Source organism: Pan paniscus, chromosome 8 (genome assembly GCF_029289425.2).
Source record: "Pan paniscus chromosome 8, NHGRI_mPanPan1-v2.0_pri, whole genome shotgun sequence".
NCBI lineage: Eukaryota > Metazoa > Chordata > Mammalia > Primates > Hominidae > Pan > Pan paniscus.
Genome location: NC_073257.2, coordinates 81,338,273 through 81,359,112, shown reverse-complemented (window position 1 = coordinate 81,359,112; position 20,840 = coordinate 81,338,273). Strand labels below are relative to the sequence as shown.

Sequence of the window (20,840 nt, the reverse complement as noted above, 5' to 3'; positions counted from 1 at the left end):
AGAGGTTGTTTTCTGTTTATTTGTATATTTGTTTGTTTTTTGAGATGGAGTCTCACTCTGTCGCCCAGGCTGGAGTGCAGTGGCACAATCTCGGCTCACTGCAAGCTCCGCCTCCCGGGTTCAAGGGATTCTCCTGCCTCAGCCTCCTGAGCAGCTGGGACTACAGGCATGCGCCACCACGCCCAGCTAATTTTTATATTTTTAGTAGAGACTGGGTTTCACCATATTGGCCAGGCTGGTCTCGAACTCCTGACCTCATGATTCACTCCCTCCCACCCCACTGGCCTCCCAAAGTGCTGGGATTACAGGCGTGAGCCACTGCACCTGGCCTTGGGTGGCAGAGGTTGTATGACCAGAGTTCATGCCACAGCACTCCAGCCTGGGCAACAGAATGAGACTCTGACTCAAAAAATAAAATAAAGTAAAATAAACCTTACAGATACTGACATTTAGGGAATCATTTAAAAAGCCAGCTTATCATCCAATCAACCTGCATAAAAACTGAAAAGACATTAGGCCTATAAACAGAGCTCTCCATTAGCTTATTTCTTCACTTTTAAACATAGACACAGGCAAGGATCGCTAGACACATGAGACAAGTTTCCAACAATAAAGGTAGAAATCAAACCAAGCTGGGAAAAAAAAAAAAGGAATTAGAATAACGTAAGAAACAGAAGAAAACTTAAAAATTACTTTATCTAGAGATACTATAGGTGGAGGTTTATCTATTTTTTTGAGACAGGGTCTGGTACTGTCGCCCAGGCTGGAGTGCCGTGGTGCCACCTCAGCTCACTGCAACCTCCGCCTCCTGGGCTCAAGTGATCCTCCCACCTCAGCCTCTCAGGTAGCTGGGACTACAGGCGCACACCAACATGCCGGGCTAATTTTTGCTTTTTTTGTAGAGACAGGGTTTTGCCATGTTGCACAGGCTGGTCTTGAACTTCTGAGCTCAAGCGATCTGTCTGTCTCAGCCTCCCAAAATGTTGGGATTACAGGCGTGAGCCACTGCACCCAGCCAGGTTTATGTATTTTAAAGCTGTGAAACAGGGGAGGGAAATCTCAGCATGACTCCCTTATCCATTTGCCTGTCCCATAGCAAATCTCTACTTTTCATTACATCCTAATAGGTTTGAGTTAGACACACACAGAATGACTGCATCATAATTACAGACTCCCAGTTTTGAGTCATAAGAGACTCTAATTTGTGATGATAGTTTTATATATTTGTGATTTACAGTCACTTTTCAAGAGTTTCATTTCACAGATTTACACTCTTCCATATATATAACATACAAAACATTACAAGTCACTGGATATTATTCCCAGTCATTTTCTAATCACATTTTATTAAATTATCAGGTCTGTATAGTGATAGGCTGAGATTAGTCTCTAAGCCTTAGTCCACATCCCATGTTTAAGTTCAGTGGAATCCATAATAATCCACGGAGGGCTCTCAGGTGAGTACTTCACAATCTGTGAGAAGACTGCAAGGATAGGAAAGAGCTGTCTCTCACAAAGAGTGACATGACCATAGTGAAATGGAAATGAATGCCTGGAATTTAGCTGGCCCTGAAGCCCACAAAGAAAGATAAGTGACATGACAAGCTTGTTGCAGAGAAGGAAGACTAGGCTGCTTTCTTGGTGACAATTTTAGGTACACTGAAGATAATTCTCCAGGGCCACTCCAATTCTATTTTCCCTGTTTTGCTTCACATGCTGCCATCTTTTCTTTAGTCTCTTCTTCTACTAACCACAGTTCCCTCCTTTCCCTCCAAAGGAAGGAGACGTGAAAGGGCAAACTATCACTATTTATAAATGCTCGTTAGCTGAATGTTCAAGCAGCCCTTCCCTTACAGGACCTCCCACCCCCACCTCTCTCATTTGAGGCTTTATTTATTTACTTATTTAGAGACAGGGTCTTGCTCTGTTGTCCAAGCTGGAATGCAGTGGCATGATCACTGCTCACTGCAGCTTCAACACGCTGGGCTCAAGTGATCCTTCCACCAGAGCCTCCCAAGGAGCTGTACTACTGGTGAATGCCACCATATCTGGCTAATTTTTTAAATTTTTTGTAGAGATGGGGTCTCACTGTGTTGCCCAAGCTGGTCTCAAACTCCTGGCCTCAAGCAATCTTCCTGCCTTGGTCTCTCAAAGTGCTGGGATTACAGGTATGAGCCATTGCACCCAGCCACTTCTTTATTTAACATATTCAGGACTTTTCACTTGCCTTAGTTTTTAAGTGTCTTGCCTAAGTCTTTTCTCTGACTTAACAACTCTGGCCCCCAAACTTGAGAAAATGGGAGAGTTAACAGCACTCTAAGTGATGCACCCCATCACTTACATACGATGGGACCAAATCCACTATTTGGTTCAGTTCATAGATATTTCTTGTAACCATCTGGACAAGAATGATTATGTCTGCTATGGTGTTAAGTCACAGGGGTAAGCAAATTCTAGAAGCTGCAGTTGCCCCACTGCAGAATATCAAGAGATAAGCCCTTCCAGGCATTTCACTAGTTTATCCATAAGCAAGGGGGAAATAGAGTCAGTGCCACCCACTCAGCCTTTACTCCCATGAAGGCAAAGGTCAGAATGAAGATTGTCATCTCAGTTAAATGTTACCTCTGAACTACCAAAGAAAAATGCAGAGAGAGGTTGCAGATCTGGCTACGTTCCCTCACCCAATTTGAGTCAAATCATATTTAATCCCTACCAGGAGGTCAGCCCCAATTCAATAGTTGCTCAAGAAATTAGCTCAGTTGTCAGAATAATCTGAGAGCTCAATTCACAGCCCAGACTGGACCCAAACCTTCAGGTCCATTTATATAATAAAATGCTTCCTGTGTGCCAGGCCCTGTGCTAAATGGCACGTGATCACACTTAACCTCCCAAACAACTCTAAGTGAGCGTACTGACCATTTTCTTCAGATGTGAGATCAAGCCCAGAGATGGCAAGGCTACTAAGCTGTGATATGAAAAGGAACCACATCTGTCTAACTCCAAAGCTTCCACCTTTAAACCCCTTTTAGCTAGGTTTCTGAACAGGGTTGAAAACTTCGTTGGACAAGTGTAGGCTGGCCTTTGGACAAGGGAAGACCACCCTACCTAAAACAGCCCTTCCCTGCCACTCAGCATCACTCTTTCCTTATTCTTTCTAGCATTCATCTCTAAAATTACACCCATTCATCTCACAAAGACTGATTTTGCTTCTGCTATATTCCAGATACTGTGGATGCAGCAGTGAAATAGACTACAATCTCTGCCCTCACCGATCTGACAGGATTTATTTGTTAACCTGTTCCTGTCTCTCCTACCAAATATGAGATCCATGAGGGTAGAAGATTGTCAGTCTTGCTTACTGCATATTTCCAGCACCTAAACAGCCTCTGGTATATGGGTACAACAGACAGCAATGTTTGTCAAAGAATTGCATCCATGACATCCTCAGCATGGCATAGGAAACTGGTCAAACAATTCACCAAAGTGATTTTATTCCCATGCAGAGTTCCTTATAGTGCACTGTCTTAGTACTATTCTACAAATGGCTATTATATAAAGACTTAAATTAAACCTCCATGATATCCTAGTATTTTCTAAATGTTGAAAAAAAAAAACAAGTTTAGTCATCAAGAGAGATTTTTCTGTGCAAAAAAAAGAACAAACAAACAAAAAAACACACACACAAACACACATACACACACCAAAAATCCCCCAGTACCAGATAGCCACAATACTAGAGGAGGGAGTAAATGCATATGAGGAAAAAGGATTCAAAATAAATTTTTATTTGCAAAATTAAATTTAAAAAAAAAAAAAAACAGGAACAGAAAACTAGTCCGAATCAGGTTCCTTCTTCTTTCTTCTCGTCCCTTTTGGATGAGTCCCAGATTCTGTTTTTTCTTTGTTGTGTTCAGTTTGTTGTGTCATCCACTCTTTTTCTAGCTGTTTCAGCATGTCTGGAGTGAGGAGTCCTTGCTGCACCAATCTGGAAGCAAGGGACAGCTCTCCTGCATCGGGGCTGGGTGGCTCAGTAGCTTTACTCCCTAGAGCTTTGGTGCCGCGTGTCCTTCTAGCTTGGCTCTTTAAGGTTCCTGACAATCGTGACTGGCTCCCTGATGGATAGCCCTCCAAATTCAACAGCTTATGCGTCTCAGACATTTTAATCAATTTAGTGATATTGTGCACACCATCTTGGATAATACCATCTAGTTCTTTCTGGAGATCTCGAATAAGGCTGGCATCTGGAAACATATCCATAAATCGGTAGCTGGGAAAAAGACACATTAGCATTATAGCAACAGCTCCTATTGCAGTCACTGGACAACTCTCAATGGCACACCTACATCATGACATTGATAAATTCTAAATGTTCTTTTTGCAAACTCTCTTCAGTGCCTTTGCTCAACCTTGATTTCTGCCCCCACACATCCGAGGAATATGTCATCCTGAGGGTGGGTCGGCACTATACCTCAATAGACTATGATATACTCCTGGAGAGGGACATGCCCCTCCTTTGAGAATCACTGGCCTAGAACAGGACTTCTCAAATGATAATGTACAAGTGAATCACCCAGGGATCTTGTTAAAATGCAGAATCTGATCAAGTCAGGCATGAGCCTGATACTCCTTAGTTCTAACAAGCTCCCAGGTGATACCAATGCTTTTGGTCCAAGGACCATCCTTTGACCAGCAGGAGTCCAGTGCACCTTCCTTCTCACCTAGCCTTCTTAACTAGAATTGCAAGAACTCAAGTCATTTTTGGAATGGGAAACCATTCCATCAGTTGAACTGCCTTTATGGACAATAGACATAATATAGAGCATCTTGCAAATATGTCCATAATTTGAAATAGAAAAACAAATTCATAAAACCTTTAATTTGTCCTACTAGAAAAATGAGAGCATGTAAAGGAAAAATGTTGGTACCTTAGCCACAGGTAAAGATCCAAGACATCGTGGACAGCTTCAAGATCCATGAGGTCTTTAATATTCTTAGGTGGAAGTAAAGGCCATTTGATGTATCGGCGTAACCATGCAAAGGTCAGGGGCTCATTCCTGCTATACTGCCTGGCAAACTGAGAGAGAAAGAGGAAAAGGGTTTCAGAGAAGTGTCAGAATTCCCTTAAGTCTATAATTAGAAAGAGAAAAAAAAGAAAGCAAAACAAAACATTAATTGTGGTTGTATTTCAATAGACAGGTGGTTTCTTTTCTCCTTTATACTTTTCTACATTTTAAAGAACATTTAATACTTTATAAGGCCAGGTACAGTGGCTCACGTCTATAATCCCAGCACTCTGGGAGTCTGAAGCGGGTAGATCACTTGAGCCCAGGAGTTCGAGACCAGCTGAGGCAACATGGAGAAACCCCATCTATACAAAAAACACAAAGAATTAGCCGGGCATGGTGGTGTGTGCCTATGATTCCATCTACTCCTCAGGAAGCTGAGGTGGAGGATTACTGAGCCCAGGGAGGTCAAGGCTGCAGTGCGCCATGATCGTGCCACTGCACTCCAGCAGAGTGAGACCATTTGGAGAAAGAAAAAACAAAAAAAGATGATTTCCTTCTTTTTCTAAAACCAGGGTAATAATATGTGCAGCAGAAGTTCAAGGGCTACTCTGGGCACACTACCTATAGGGTATCCCTGCTCCACAAGGAGCAGCTAAAAAAAAAAAAGAAGCTGTAGAAGGACTAACTTTCCAGGGCCTAAGTCTGTTAACTCTTATTTAGGAATATGTGATGTTCTAAGCTATGGACAAGCAGTACCTGAAGACTCCTATTTCTATCTCATATCTAATAGTCCTATAACCTCAAATATGAGCTTAAGTTTCTCTATCTTGTTAATGTCCTCCCTCATTTTTTATTTTTTTGAGACAGAGTCTCGCTTTGTTACCCAGGCTGGAGTGCAATGGCACGATCTTGGCTCACTGCAACCTCCGCCTCCTGGGTTCAAGTGATTCTCCTGCCTCAACCTCCTGAGTAGCTGGGATTACAGGCGCCCGCCACAACACCCAGCTAATTTTTGTATTTTTAGTGCAGACGGGGTTTCATCATGTTGGTCAGGCTGGTCTCAAACTCCTGACCTCGTGATCCACCCGCCTCGGCCTCCCAAAGTGCTGGGATTACAGGCGCGAGCCACCGCGCCTGGCTGTCCTCCCTTATTATATAGAAACCCTCTGAGGTGACCTGGTGCAAGGCTGGTCAGAAGTCAATCTTGGATCTGCCTCCTGCGAGCTGTGTGGCTTTGGCCAAGTCACCACTCTTTGCTTCAGCTTCCTCACTGGTAACGTGAGACATCACAGCCCTGTCTTGAACCACAAGACACTGCTAGGGAATGTGCTTTCAAAACCATGTTGCATCCCAGAATTAGGCAATATTATATATCACCTGTACTACAGAAGATAGACATACAACCACACAGTAAGACCCCTCAAGCAAGAGTTTAAATAAAATCTTCAGCTTCAAGATTCAAGCTGATTTCAAATGATTCATTTCCTGATTAGGGGAAATTATCTCTAAATGCTTAATCTAAGCAAGGTTAATACTTCAGAGAGGAAGAGCAGTTTTAGATCAATTGTAGTTAAATAATGCCACAATTTTGTTAAATTCAGTCTGGTCCACTCTGCTAAGTTTAATAAATGCCAAGTAGGATAGCCATAAAGGGTATAAATGTGACCACACTACCTGCTAGGCAGGACAGGCCAAGCATGAGTTCTCAAGTTATCTTATAAAGGCAGTGGCTCTATTTTTTTTGGCCACAAACAACTAGTGGAAGCCCAATACATAAAAGAGCTAAGTAAGGAGCTATGCAGAGAGAGCAGGGAGAGATGCTCGCCCATCCATCCATCCATCCATCCATCCATCCATCCATCCATCCAGCAGCTGGCCCTAAAGGAGCTCCATGGAGCACAGCTTCCAAATCACAGTCCTAAGGGGCATCCTAAGTCATTAATGTGATTGAGCTCTTTCATAGTTCAGTAATGACAAAGATCAGGAAAAAAGGAAAAGCCTCTAGATTTCATATTCTAATTTTTAAACAGAAAACACACGGAGCGGCCGGGTGTGGCGGCTCATGCCTGTAATCCCTGCACTTTGGGAGGCCAAGGCGGGTGGATCACTTGAAGTCAGGAGTTTGAGACCAGCCTGGCCAATATGGTGAAACCCCATCTCTACTAAAAATACAAAAAATTAGCCAGGCATGGTGGCGGGCACCTGTAATCCCAGCTACTCGGGAGGCTGAGACAGGAGAATTGCCTGAACCTGGGAGGCGGAGGTTGCAGTGAGCCAAGCTCATACCACTGCACTCCAGCTTGGGCAACAGAGTGAGACTTCATCTCAAAAAGAAAACACACCACGCATCATGGCGCACACCTGTAGTCCTAGCTACTCAGGAGGCTGAGGTGGAAGGATCGCCTGAGCCCAGGAGTTTGGGGTTACAGTGAGCTATGATTGTGCCACTGCACTGCGGCCTGGGCAACATAGTGAGACCTTATCTTAAGAAAACAAGCAACTGTTGACCTGCACGTTCCAGAGACTCCCTACACCTTAGTAAAGAGCTTCTATTCACTAGAATAGCTGTTTAAAGGACGGTGTGAATGGTGCCAAGGCCATGGGACTGAGTTCCACTCAGGTCAGTTTACAGCAGTTTAAGACTGTTCCATAAACTTCAACCTTATGCTAGCTAAGTTTTTCACAAATGCCAGCTCTAAGAAACATATTTTCTAGGTAAACATCTGGACATGGAAGATCTCTAACACATATTATTAAGAGAAAAAGAAAAGGCAAGTTGTGAGTAATTCATTAAGATAACGTTGATAGGGCTGGGCACAATGGCTCATGCCTGTAATCCTAGCACTTTGGGAGGCTGAGGCAGGTGGACTGCTTGAGCTCAGGAGTTCGTGACCAGCCTGGGGAACATGGCAAAACCCTGCCTCTACAAAATATACAAAAATTAGCCAGGCATGACACATGCCTGTAATCCCAGATACTCAGGAGGCTGAGGCACGAGAATCACTTGAACCCAGGAGGCAGAGGTTGCAGTGAGCTGAGATGACACAACTGTACTCCAGCCTCAGCGACAGAGTGAGACTCTGTCTCAAAAAAAAAAAAAAAGATAATTTTTTATGGGGTAATGCACCCTCACAACAAATCTAGTGTTTCCACATGAATATGCACATAGGCAAACGCAATGAAAAACAGTCTGCAAAGATACACACAAACTTACACAAGTAGTTATTTCAGAGGACTAAGATTGGGGAGGGAGCCACATTTAAGCTATTTGTAATGTTTTCATTTTGTATAAAGAGAACGTATGTATTATTTATGTAATTTTTTTTTTAAAGGGCAGAGTCTTGCTATGTTGCTGGAGATGTTCTCGAACTCCTAGGCTTAAGCAATCCTTCCTGCCTCCCAAAGTGCTGGGATTACAGGCATGAGCCACAGCACTGGACTATTTATGTTATTTAAAAAATAAGTTTAGAGCTAGATTTGATTAGAATATAGCTCATATGCAGAATGCTCAGGCCTACAGAGGAAATGGCAGTGAACCTCAGTGAGTCAGGACAAGATTCAGAGAAGAGGAGGCCTTTGGGTTTAGTGGGGTGGGGAGTGCATGCAAAGCAGAGGAAATAGGGCGGGAGGTGAGAGAACATGTTATGTTTATAAGGTACATACAGTTCTGAACCGCTTCCCTCACTTACTGTTATAGTGTAACCACTTATGTAGATTTCTTCATTATAATCATAATGATCATTGCAATGTCTTCCTAATATCCAATCAAGTGGATATGCCATAATGTAGTTAACCTTTTCCCTCTTGTTGGACATTTATATCCTTTCAAAAACATTTTTAATAATTAAAATATTAGGCTGGACTAGGTGGCTCATGCCTGTAATCCCAGCACTTTGGGAGGCTGAGGCGGGATGATCACCTGCCTCCAGGAGCTCGAGACCAGCCTGGGTAACATAGAGAGATCTGTCTCTACAAAAAATGCAAAAATTAGCTGGGCATGGTGGCACATGCCTGTAGTCCCAGCTACTTGGGAGGCTGAGGTGGCAGGATCACTTGAGCCAGGGAGGTTGAGGTTGCAGTGAGCTGTGATTGCACCATTGCACTCCAGCCTGGGCAACAGGGCAAGACCCTGCCTCAAAAATAAAATAAATAAAATAAAATAAAATAAAATAAAAGTATTGTTATGATAAACCTTGGTAGAGTTTTTTTTTTTTTTTTTTGAGACAGAGTCTCGCTCTGTCACCCAGGCTGGAGTGCAATGGTGCGATCTTGGCTCACTGCAACCTCTGCCTCCTTGGTTTAAGTGATTCTCCTGCCTCAGCCTCCCGAGTAGCTGGGATTACAGGTGCCCGCCACCATGCCCGGATAATTTTTGTATTTTTAGTAGAGACAGGGTTTCACCAGCTTGGCCAGGCTGGTCTCGAATTCCTGACCTCAGGTGATCCACCCGCCTCGGCCTCCCAAAGTGCTGGGATTACAGGCGTGAGCCACTGCACCCAGCCTTGGTAGAGATTTATGGTTCTCCATAGTCCACTGTCCTTCCTGGCCCCCAGGAATCCTGTGCTTCTCAGAAGTCAGAGATTTGCATCCCTACCAAAATGAGTTAAAAGGGGCCAGAACCCTGGAATGGTGCTCATACAAGACAGTAACCCCTGGCTCAGTGCTTTACACTTAAGAAAACTGAACACTAATGCTACTATTAACCCCTATTTAAGTTTTTACAAAGTCTCTCATATTACAGAGTACTCTTCTAATTATTTTATTTTGAATAACAACGTACTGTTTGGGGAACCTGCATCAACCGAAGGAACTCAAAATAGCTTAAAGATAAAGGTTTACCTGTAACAGTGAAGAACACACAAAAGGCTGCTTCTTGTTGATAGGAGCTGTGCAGAAAACATACCTCACTCGCAGACTTAGTGGAATATGCTGGATCAACTCTGCAGAAAATTTAAAATCATCCATATTGCAGACAAAATACTGCCCATCAACTTGTGAAAAGTCTACAAAAATATCCTTGGGGAAAAAAAGACAGAAATTACTGGACTGCCTAAGTGAATTAAAATGAACAATGAATAACATACTCAAGTCTATAAAAGACAATCTCTTTAATCCAGAACAAACTTCCATAAAGGCTTGCTTTAATCACTCCCTCATATCCTTCCCCACCTGAAATACTGAGAGGAAATTCCTTAGGGCGAAAGTCCCAAAAGATTTTGAGAAAAAATTTTCACTTGTAAAATAAATTTTATAAATAGCAACTTCTCAAAGGCAGACTATCTATTCATGCTCATGAGGTTAACCAGTAATCACTTGACATATCAACATTTTTAGGGGAGATGTGAAAGGGAGTTTCCACTTACAATGAGATTGGACAGTGTTGCATCAGGGAGATGGTAGGCAAACATTTCAATCTGCTCAGCAGTTGGATGAAGACCAGCTGCCTTTTAGTAAAAGAAAAAACAATCATAAGCTGATTTTTTTTTTTAAAAAAAGGACAAATTTTCTTAAGTTATTGCACGATAAAGTCCTACTCAGGCTAAGCTCTCACCAAATGAAGTAAATGCCAAGAATTTGAGTAAAAGAGAAAAAATATCATTTTACCACTTATTACCAATTAGAAAAGTTGATGATTTAGTAAAAATGACAGATTATGGCCACCGAGAAATTAGTCTTTTGCTTACATTTTAGTTATATTTCTAAAACCTATGATGATCTGGCAGTGTACAAAAAATGATTTTATGGGCTGGGTGCGGTGGCTCATGCCTGTAATCCCAGCACTTTGGGAGGCCAAGGTGGGCGGATCACGAGGTCAGAGATTGAGACCATCCTGCCCAACATGGTGAAACCCCGTCTCTACTAAAAATGCAAAAATTAGCTGGGTGTGGTGGTGCATGCCTGTAATCCCAGCTACTCGGGAGGCTGAGGCATGAGAATCACTTGAACTCAGCAGGCAGAGCTTGCAGTGAGCCGAGATCGCGCCACTGCACTCCAGCCTGGCGACAGAGCAAGACTCCATCTAAAAAAAAAAAAAGATTTTACGGCCAGGTGCAGTGGCTCATGCCTGTAATCCCAACACTTTGTGAGGCCAAGGTGGGAGGATTACTTGAGGACAGTAGTTCAAGATCAGCCTGGGCAACAAAAGGAGATTCCCATCTCTACAAAAAATTTTTTAAAAATCAGCCAAGCATGGTGGTGAGCACCTAAAGTCCCAGCTGCTCAAGAGGCTGAGGTGCAAGTCTCTCCTGAGCTCAGGAGATTGGGGTTACTGTGAGCCGTGATCATGCCACAGCACTGAAGCCTGAGTAACAGAGTGAAACACTATCTCAAAAAAAAAAAAAAGGAAAGAAAAACCTGTTTTCCAGGGTAAAACCATTTTCCATGTCTCATTTCTCCTCATTGAATTAAAATGAATAAGAAAAACCCAGTCACTTTAACCAAGGCAATAAAACTAACATAGATATATACATCTAGAAAGACATGAGAACATTTTTAAACTGGAAGTGAGTTCTCTTTAGCTACACATTAGAGCATTAGGACATGGCCACAGGAAAGTTTAAGGAATGAAGTATGAAACAGAGAGAGAAAGTGAATGAAAAAGACAGAAGAAAAGAGGCAAGAGAGATTAGTCATAAGGGAGGGAAGAAGAGTCCAAGACATGAGGTGCCCAGGAGGGAAGCAGGGAGGTCACGGGAGCCACCCACGAACCTAACTGTACTGCTAAGAAGTTACAGAAATGATTCCAGCACAGCCTTCCCCTGGAAGCTTCTCTCCCTGCATGCTTCTCCCTGTATGATCTCATGTCTATATTCCCCTTCATCTAGTGTCACAGACAAATGAGATAAGCCATGTAAGTGAATTTTCCAGGGAACTTTAAATTTTAACTATTACTAGAAAGTTTGTTTCAAATATGTACAATTCTAACTCATTAACTAATATTAACCAAAATTTAACCTTCTCCTCACTGGATGAAGTTGTATTGCTTAGGCTGTTTTTGCCCCAAGCAATACAAGGTTTCGTCTATATTCAGGCTTCTGGTCATTTTTCAGTCCACTAATGTAGCTCTGTGTGCTCAGCTGAAGAAACTGCTTTTCTCCCTGTTCCTTCCCGCTGCTATATTCCGGAAGGAAGTAAAGGCAAATCAGGCTCACTAAACTTTGTCAATCTGGACCTTCACTTGCATACCATTCTCTGATCAAAGGATCTCTGTGGCTCTCCAAAGCAATAAAGTAGGGCTTTTTTTAATGCAGTTTTCATGGCACAAAATTTTCTTTCACTTATGTCTGTATCCAGAAATGTGTCTGAGGTGAGAGTCTGGATGGTGGGTGAGGGAAAGAATGACTCTCCTCCACAGAGAAGTAGTAATTAACATGTTACCTCTTACCCTTATAGGATCCACAGGCCTCTTCAAAATTTCCTTTAATAAACTGAGATCTTCATGATTCATTGTTGTAACCTCTCCTTCTTTAAACCGCGAGCTGAATCTGCCAGCTCTGCCAGCAATCTGCAGGGCTTGAGAGGTTGTGATTGGTTCTAGTTCTCTCTCTCCCTTTTCATTGATACTGGGCTTTATAAGGGAGTAAAAAATAATTCTCCTTATGCTCCTGAAACAGAAATAAAAGTGATCCTGCAGACTGTATGAAAAACCCTCCAATACTGGGTCATTGCATAATGTTCACTCCAATACTAGCTTAGGTCCTCTTGCAACCTTGACTGCCACTTGCAAAATTAAGGAACGTCTGGCACAGTGGCTCACACCCATAATCCCAGCACTTTGGGAGGCTGAGGCAGGAGGATTGTTTTGAGGCCAGGAGTTCAAAACCAGCCTGGGCAACATAGCAAGACCCAAGTCTCTACAAAAAATTAAAAACATCAGCTAGGTTCAGTGGTGCGTGCCTGTTGCTCTAGTACTCGGGGGGCTGAGGCAGGAAGACCGCTTGAGCCCAGGAGTTTGAAGCTGCGGTGAGCCATGATCACACCACTGTACTCCGGCGTGGGGCACAGAGTGAGACTCTGTCTCAAAAATAAATAAATACATAAATAAATAATATTTAGGCTTAACATTGTTATCATTTAGAGATAATAACTAGCCCCACGTGCATAATAGGCACTCGGACACCTGACTGAGAAACTGAAAGTAAAGTGACATAGTACAATAGGTTAGCAGTAGTGGTGGGCAGCATTCAAATGTCCTAGTATGGGCCGAGTGTAGTGGCTCATGCCTGTAATCCTAGCACTTTGGGAGGCTGAGGTGGGAAGATCACTGGAGGCCAGGAGTTAGAGACTAGCTTGGGCAACAGGGTAAGACCTTGTCACTACCCAAAAAAAAAGAAAATAACCAGGCTTTGTGGTGTGCGCCTGTGGTCCCAGCTACTCTGGAGGCTGAGGCAGGAGGATCACTTGGGCCCAAGAGTTCAAGACTGCACTGAGCTACAAGTTGATCACTGCACTCCAGCGTGGATAACAGAGCAAGACCCTGTCCCTAAGAAAAGTCCTGGCACTATTTAATATTTTCTTTTTATTTCCCTCAATAGGTGTAGGCAAGACAAACCTCAAATCTAGCCTATAATATTTATTCTCCCAAATCATAGTGTTTGGTCATTAATGCCAATCAGAAAACTGAAAAACAAAAAAACCACCATTTAACTCACCAAATATTCATCTTATTAAAAACATATTACTTACAAATTAAGTCCCATGCCAATTGCATCTGTAGCAACCAAGATTTTGCATGGGTCATTGGGATCATTAAACTTTTTTGCTTGAGCAAGTTTGGTCCCTAAAACAAGAACAATTTATGTTAAATCAGTGTTCTCAGTCTTTTATTACATCAAGCTAAGTACATCTTGGAAACCCTCACCTCCTGTTCTTCCCATTTTTAATGATAAAACCTTTAATGTTTCAAACTTTATTTCTTTACATCCTCAAAGAGCCACTTATCCTTTACATCCATTCCTTCAAATACTCCGTCATATAGCAACACAATCCCCCACCACACTAGCCTTATTCCTGAGGACACAGATTTCAGGACTACAACTTAAAAGGACATGGTCAAGTCCAGATTTCAATGACATTTCCGTAAGAAAATAATAAACTCAACATTTAAGATACAGTCTAATAATAGCAGCAACTAACAAGAACTATAATTAAAATACTTCTATTTCCACTAAGATGAAATAGAAAATTATTTATTTTATATGACGTTTAACAAATTACCAATACATCAAGCAGCTTAATTCAATATTGTTTACCATTTTTTTATATATATCTCAACATAAATTGCAAAGATAGGAGATTTCATATCTTGTCACGAGGAAAGTCAATAATTACCAGGCGGGAGACTGCCATATATAACAGCTGATTCTAATCCCCGAATTTCAATCTGCCGACTCACAGAATAAATATCATTCTTGCTAAAACAGACAATGCAGTCCCCAGGCCGAAGGTTATCTAAAGATTCTAGTGCATGGTCCAGCACAGAAATGGGGGTAAGCCTCTTATAGTCTCGAACCTACAATAAAGACATGAGATGGCAAAATGACACACCCAACTCAACTTCTTGTGACTAGTAATTAAGTGAAGATTGTAATGCAGTTAAGAGTAGCTAAAAACTGATAAGTACCAATGTTTTTCAAAAGAAAACACAGAAAAACATTTATTTTGATATTATAAGTGTTACCATCACTTCTCATTGGCATCTCTAAATTAATAAGATGAAACAGAGTGTTTCACCTGTTTTCAAAGCTTTTTCTCATATATTTCATTTTCACGGCAATGTGTTAAGTTCAGAAAGGTTATTAACTGCTATTTCCATTTTATAAAATAGTAAAACTGAGCCCAATAAAAAATTAATGTCTGAGGCACATTTTGCAAGTCTAACCTTCTGTGACTTGTCTAAAGAATGCAAAGCTAAGAATGGCAAAACACAGAATGGACTCCAAAATTTCTTCCACTATATTCCACTATCTCTCCTTGAAAACTGAGCACAAAACTAAAATAACAGGCTAATTCAAAACTATTTCCTTGGCTTATGCTTATAATCCCAGCACTTTGGGAGGCCAAGGTGGGAGAATTGCTTGAGCACTGGAGTTCGAGACCAGCCTTGGTAACATAGTGAGATGCCCTCTGCTCAAAAAATAAAAAATTAGATGGGCATGGTGGCAAACACCTGTAGTCCCAGCTATTTGGGAGGCTGAAGTGGGAGGATCACTTGAGTCCAGGAGGCTGAGACTGCAGTGAGTTGTGATTGCACCACAGCACTCCAGCCTGGGTAACAGAGTGAGACCTTGTCTCAAAAAATAATAATAATAATAATAATTCATTTTATTATAGAACTCTGGTAAAGAAAAAGAGAAGCAGGATTAAAAGGAAACCAGTTACTTCCAACTCTAAGAATTTCAAAAAGGAATATAAACTGTGTCTGGCAATTAGATGTGTATCAAAGGCCCCAATATCTGACATACGAGACTTTGAAAACGACAAACTTGCTGGGTCTCCAACTTCTAAGAGTACTGATTTATTTAATTCGAAGAGATCTACTCAAGCCCCACAAGGTTTTGTCAAGAAGTGAAGAATTTCCTGTACTCTTGGAAGACTTCGGGTGTGATGACCACTCTGTCAGAACTTCAGATCATGAGGTTCAATCAAATATATATGGTCTAGTTGATCACAAGAAAATGAAGCTTTCTTTTTAGTTAAGTTCTGACGCTGGCATTATCTAGGGCCTCTGAAGCCACTGCCTAGGTACTCTGGACTATTTGATATGCCACCTGGAGAACAAAGCATCTAATCGAATACCTCCACTTCCTCCCCCGTTGTGTACATAAGCTCCGTCACCAGGTCAATAGCAGCAGGTTCTCCACACAAATGAACCTCTTCGGCACACAGTCCTGTCAATGCAAAACTGGGTTTCTTAATTTTAAAGATTTATAATTAAATATACAACATTTTACATAGCCAAAGTACTTTACGTTGGCTTACATATTGCTTTACAACCTTACCAAGTATTTTCAAAAATATTATCTCTGATGCAAACCTTGAAATAATCACCAACTTCTAGTGGGCAAAGATTATCCAATTTTTATTAATCTCAGGCCTTTTAAATTGCTTTGGCCAAAGTTTCAACTCTATCAGAGTGAAACGAGCCAGGATTAGAAGCTGGCATTTGGATGCTAAGTACTGAACACAGGTCCTATACTTGTGTTTTTCAAATTAGGCTCCATGGAATCGCTGAGGTACCTCAGAGGTTGGGGGTTGGAGGGCAGAAGAAACTCCAAGCTCCTTATCCCTGAGCAGATCCACTTCCATGTATTTTACATAACAGGCTTCAATGTATACTCTTTGTTTAAAAAAAGAGTTCAGCCTTTTTTTTTTTCCATGAGACAGAGTCTTGCTCTGTCGCCCAGGCTGGAGTGCAGTGGCATGATCTCGGTTCACTGTGGTTCACTGCAATATCTCCTTTCCAGGCTCAAGTGATTCTTGTGCCTCAGCCTCTGGAGTAGCTGGGATTACAGGCATGCGCCACCACGCCTGGCTAATTTTTATATTTTTAGTAGAGACAGGGTTTCGCCATGTTGGCCAAGCTGGTCTTGAATTCCTTGCCTCAAGCAATCGGCCAGCCTCAGCCTCCCAAAGTGCTGGGATTACAGGTGTGACCCACCGCACCCGGCCAAGTTCAGCTATTTGTTTTTAAATTTGAAAACACCTGCCCTAAAACATGATCAAAAATTCACTCCAACATCAAGCAGTAGAAATGTTCATTCATGTCTATGGACCTCAAGAACTCCACTTACAGGAGCCTATCCTAAAGAAATAATTAAAAAGATAAAAAATAAGCTGGGTGTAGTGGCTCATGCCTGTAATCCCAGCATTTGGGGAGGCTGAGGTGGGAAGAGTGCTTGAACCCATGAGTTCAAGACCAGCCTGGGCAACATAGGGAGACTCTGTCTTTACAAAAAATTTAAAAAGTTAACCAGGGGGCACGCTGGCAAACAGCTGTGGTCCCAGCTACTCGGGAGACTGAGATGGGAGGACTGCTTGAGCCCAGGAGGTCAAGGCTGCAGTGAGCCACAACTGTGCCACCACACTCCAACCTGGGCATCAGAGCAAGACCCTGTCTCAAAAAATAAAAAGCTTTGGCCACAAAGATTTTTACTGCAGCGTTATTAGTAATAGGAAAAAAAAGGTTCAACTCTATGGAGCAAATTACGGTATTGCCCTTCAATAGAGATATGCGATCATATTAATACGTAATGAAAAATGTCACATGAAAAACAGCAAGATACAAAATTAGATGTTCTCAAAACACCATATGCACATACAAAAAAAAAAAGACTAGCATGAAACACACCAAAACATAAATTGTAGTTGTGTAAATATGAGATTTGAACATTTTAACTTTAATTACATGGTTATGCTAGTTTTAGCACAGGAAAAAATATATTTCCCATTATTAAAATAATATTTAGAAAATAAAAACTCATACTTAGTTTACTTTTTTGTGTCAAAAAGAAAGGTTCTAGGTGACTCTATTTGGTTGGCAATGGCAAGCAGATAAAAATGCATCTCAGCGCAGATGTCATAAAGCACGGGTTTTATAGCATTACGACCACCAACCTAGAAGTGCTCTGGTCCAGGCCCATCCTCTGGCTGGATCTCTAATCATTTGAATTTCATCAATTACAGCCACTTCATCTTAAAATAAAAAAGTTAACATGAGCAATACCATCTACTTAAATAGTATTATAAACAAATTCCAACACCAAAATTCAAGCATCACCATCACCACTACCACCATCACTTACTGGGTTCCTCTTTTCCAGCAGGTTTGTTCTAAGTGTTTTACCTCCTCTTAAGTACCTCCTCCTTAATCCTCACAACAAATCTATGAGGTTAAGTATTATCACTATCTCCATTTGACAGAAAAAGTCAGAGGCCCAGAGAAATTAAGTTACTTGCCTTAAGTTATACAGTTAAGTGCAGAGATGAAATTCAAACCCAGGCCATCTAGCTCCAAAGTCTATACTCTTTTTTTTTTTCTTTTTAATTTAGATACAGGGTCTCACTGTTGCTCAGGATGGCCTTGAACTCCTGGGTTGAAAGTGATCTTCCTAACAGTGTCTCACTGTCATACAGCCTGAGTCCAGTGGCACAATCATAGCTCACTGTAACTTCAAACTCCTAGGCTCAAGCAATCCTCCTGCCTCAGCTTCCAAGCAGCTGGGACTACAGGCACGCAGCACCATGACCAGCTAATTTTAAAAACATTTTCTTGGGAGGTTGAGGTGGGCAGATCACAATGTCAGGAGATCGAGACCATCCTGGCCAATATGGTGAAACCCCGTCTCCACTAAAGATACAAAAATTAGCTGGGCGTGGTGGCGTGCGCCTGTAGTCCCAGCTACTCTGGAGGCTGAGGCAGGAGAATCATTTGATCCCGGGAGGCGGAGCCTGCAGTGAGCCAAGATTGCACTACTGCACTCGAGCCTGGGCAACACAGCAAGACTCCAGCTCAAAAAAAAAAAAGTTTTTTTTTCTTTAGAGATGAGGGTCTTGCTATGTTACTCAGGCTGGTCTCGAACTCCTGGCCTCAAGCAATCCTCCCATCTCAATCTCTTAAGTAGCCAGAATTAACAGGCACAAGTCACCACACCCAGCTCCAAGTCCATACTCTACCACACTGCCTCCCACACTGAGCAGTTCCACTTGTCCTGTTTTTTTGCAATCTAAGAGACAGCCTGGAGAATTTATCTGATGAGAACTATCACATCTGGACAGAAGTAAAAGAAGAAGGCAAGTTCCAGAACAAGGAGGTGACAGCACTTCATTTACTAATGAAGCATCTCTACCACAGGAAACCAGGCAGCTCTCAGAGCAGAAAGTGAAGTGGAAGGAATAATTCCTTGGGCCTCAGTCATGCTCATCATTAGGGGTTTTAAATCCATCGCTATGGCAAAAAGTAGTGTCTCATCTCATTTTCTAAAGCTAAAATGCTTCCAAATACCTTATTCTATTCCCTGTAATTCATATATTATATTTTACTTTCTTCCCCAAATACTACAGAATTGAAAAGAGTAGATTTAAAAATACAATGACACTTAGGAAAGTAAAGAAAGCTAATTTTATATTGAACAATCATCAGATTAAAAATTACTTATTGAGGCTGGACATGGTGGCTCATGCCTGTAATCCCAGCACTTTGGGAGGCCGAGGCGAGGCGGAGGCCAGCCTGGGCAACAAAGTGAGACCTCTTCTCTACAAAAAAAAAATTTTAAAGTGAGGCAGGAGGATTGTTTGAGCCCAGGAGGTCACGACTGCAATAAGCTGTCATCGTGCCACTGCACTCCCACCTGAACGACAGGAGTGAGACCCTGTCTCAAAAAAAAAAAAAAAAAAAAGTACTTAGTGATCTGGATATGTACAAACAAGACTAGAAGAGAAAACGTAGAAAAGACATTCTGATTTATAAACTTCTGTGCAACTGTACAATATATTACTTTATAATGTATTGATTTTTTAAAAACTATTCTTCTCACAAAGTTGATTATTAAAATGAAAAAAAGTAAGCTACCAAATAGTAAAGTACCTTCCTATTTGTTTAATATACACACCCACCATGCACATATAACTATATGCATACACAACATGAACACAAATATTAACAAAGTCTGGAAAATATATAGGGTTAATTAACACCTATTGATTCCGGATAGGTGTGACTGGGAAATTATGTACGTTTGTTTTCTTCTGTTTGCTTGCTTACATTTTTATATTTTCAATAATAAAGATATGATTGCTTACATAATAAGGAAAAAGTTAATTTTCACTTAAATGTTAAGGCCAGGTGCGGTGGGTTATACCTGTAATCCCACTGCTTTGGGAGACCTAGGTGGGAGGACCACACAAGGCCAGGAGTTAGAGACCAGTCTGGGCAACACAGCAAGAACCCATCTCCACAAAAAATTTATTAATAAAAAATTAGCTGGGTGTGGTGGCTCACACCTGTAGTTGTAGCTACTCAGGAGGCTAAGGCAGAAGGATTGCTTGAGCCCAGGAGGTCGAGGCTGCAGTAAGCCATGACTGCGCCATTGCACTTCAGCCTGGGTGACACAGTGAGCCCCTGACTCAAAAACAAAACAAAACAACTTTAAATAGAAGCTCATTGTGGCAGTGTACATAACAGGAAAAAACTTTAAACAACCTAAATATCCTTTAACAAATGGGGAACAAATAATTTCAGTTCTAAGATGGAATACTATAAACAGTTTAAATGAAATAACTACAAATATGTAGCTATAGATACTTCAATAAGACTAGATAGATCTAAACACATTTGTGGAGTAAACAAGCAAGTGGTAGAACAATAATAATACAATAATCACATAAATGTTTTAAAACACAACAATCTAGAATACTGGTAATACGTATCAGTGATATAATATATATCCTGAAAAGAGACAGGAAAACTATACACACCAAATATCTGTTACTAGTTAGAACAAAAGAGGAGAGAGGAATTAAACTGGAGAGTGGTACAAAGGAAACTTCAATTATGCTTATTAACATTTCAGCTCTTTTAAGAGAAAAAGGGAAAGAACTTCAGGTGCAGGCATTTGTCAGTGGTGGCAGGATCGCACGTTTGTCATACTTATTCTCTTCTTTTTCTAGATTTTAAAATTTTTTCTTCACACAAAAAAATCATATTTCACATGTTCAAGTGTATTTTAAAATTAAAAATACCATGGTCAGGCGCAGTGGCTCATGCCTGTAATCCCAGTACTTTGGGAGGCCGAGGTGGGCAGATCACCTGAGGTCGGGAGTTTGAGACCAGCCTGA

General features: G+C 41.4%; 1 protein-coding gene across 2 annotated transcripts in view; it reads right to left on the bottom strand.

Annotated features, from left to right (window-relative positions):
- Window positions 1-3,764: 3,764 nt before the first annotated feature.
- SUPV3L1 (Suv3 like RNA helicase) overlaps window positions 3,765-20,840 on the bottom strand; it is a 28,907-nt gene continuing 11,831 nt past the window's right edge. For both annotated transcript variants that reach the window (XM_003815921.5, XM_055092924.2), the window contains exons 7-15: window positions 17,622-17,699; window positions 15,804-15,895; window positions 14,337-14,517; window positions 13,692-13,785; window positions 12,391-12,610; window positions 10,370-10,450; window positions 9,846-10,022; window positions 4,926-5,074; window positions 3,765-4,267 (exon numbers count right to left, since the gene is read on the bottom strand). In XM_003815921.5, coding sequence (XP_003815969.1) covers window positions 3,832-4,267; window positions 4,926-5,074; window positions 9,846-10,022; window positions 10,370-10,450; window positions 12,391-12,610; window positions 13,692-13,785; window positions 14,337-14,517; window positions 15,804-15,895; window positions 17,622-17,699 — 1,508 coding nt within the window. In that variant the 3' untranslated portion in view covers window positions 3,765-3,831. The remainder of the gene's footprint in view (window positions 4,268-4,925; window positions 5,075-9,845; window positions 10,023-10,369; window positions 10,451-12,390; window positions 12,611-13,691; window positions 13,786-14,336; window positions 14,518-15,803; window positions 15,896-17,621; window positions 17,700-20,840) is intronic.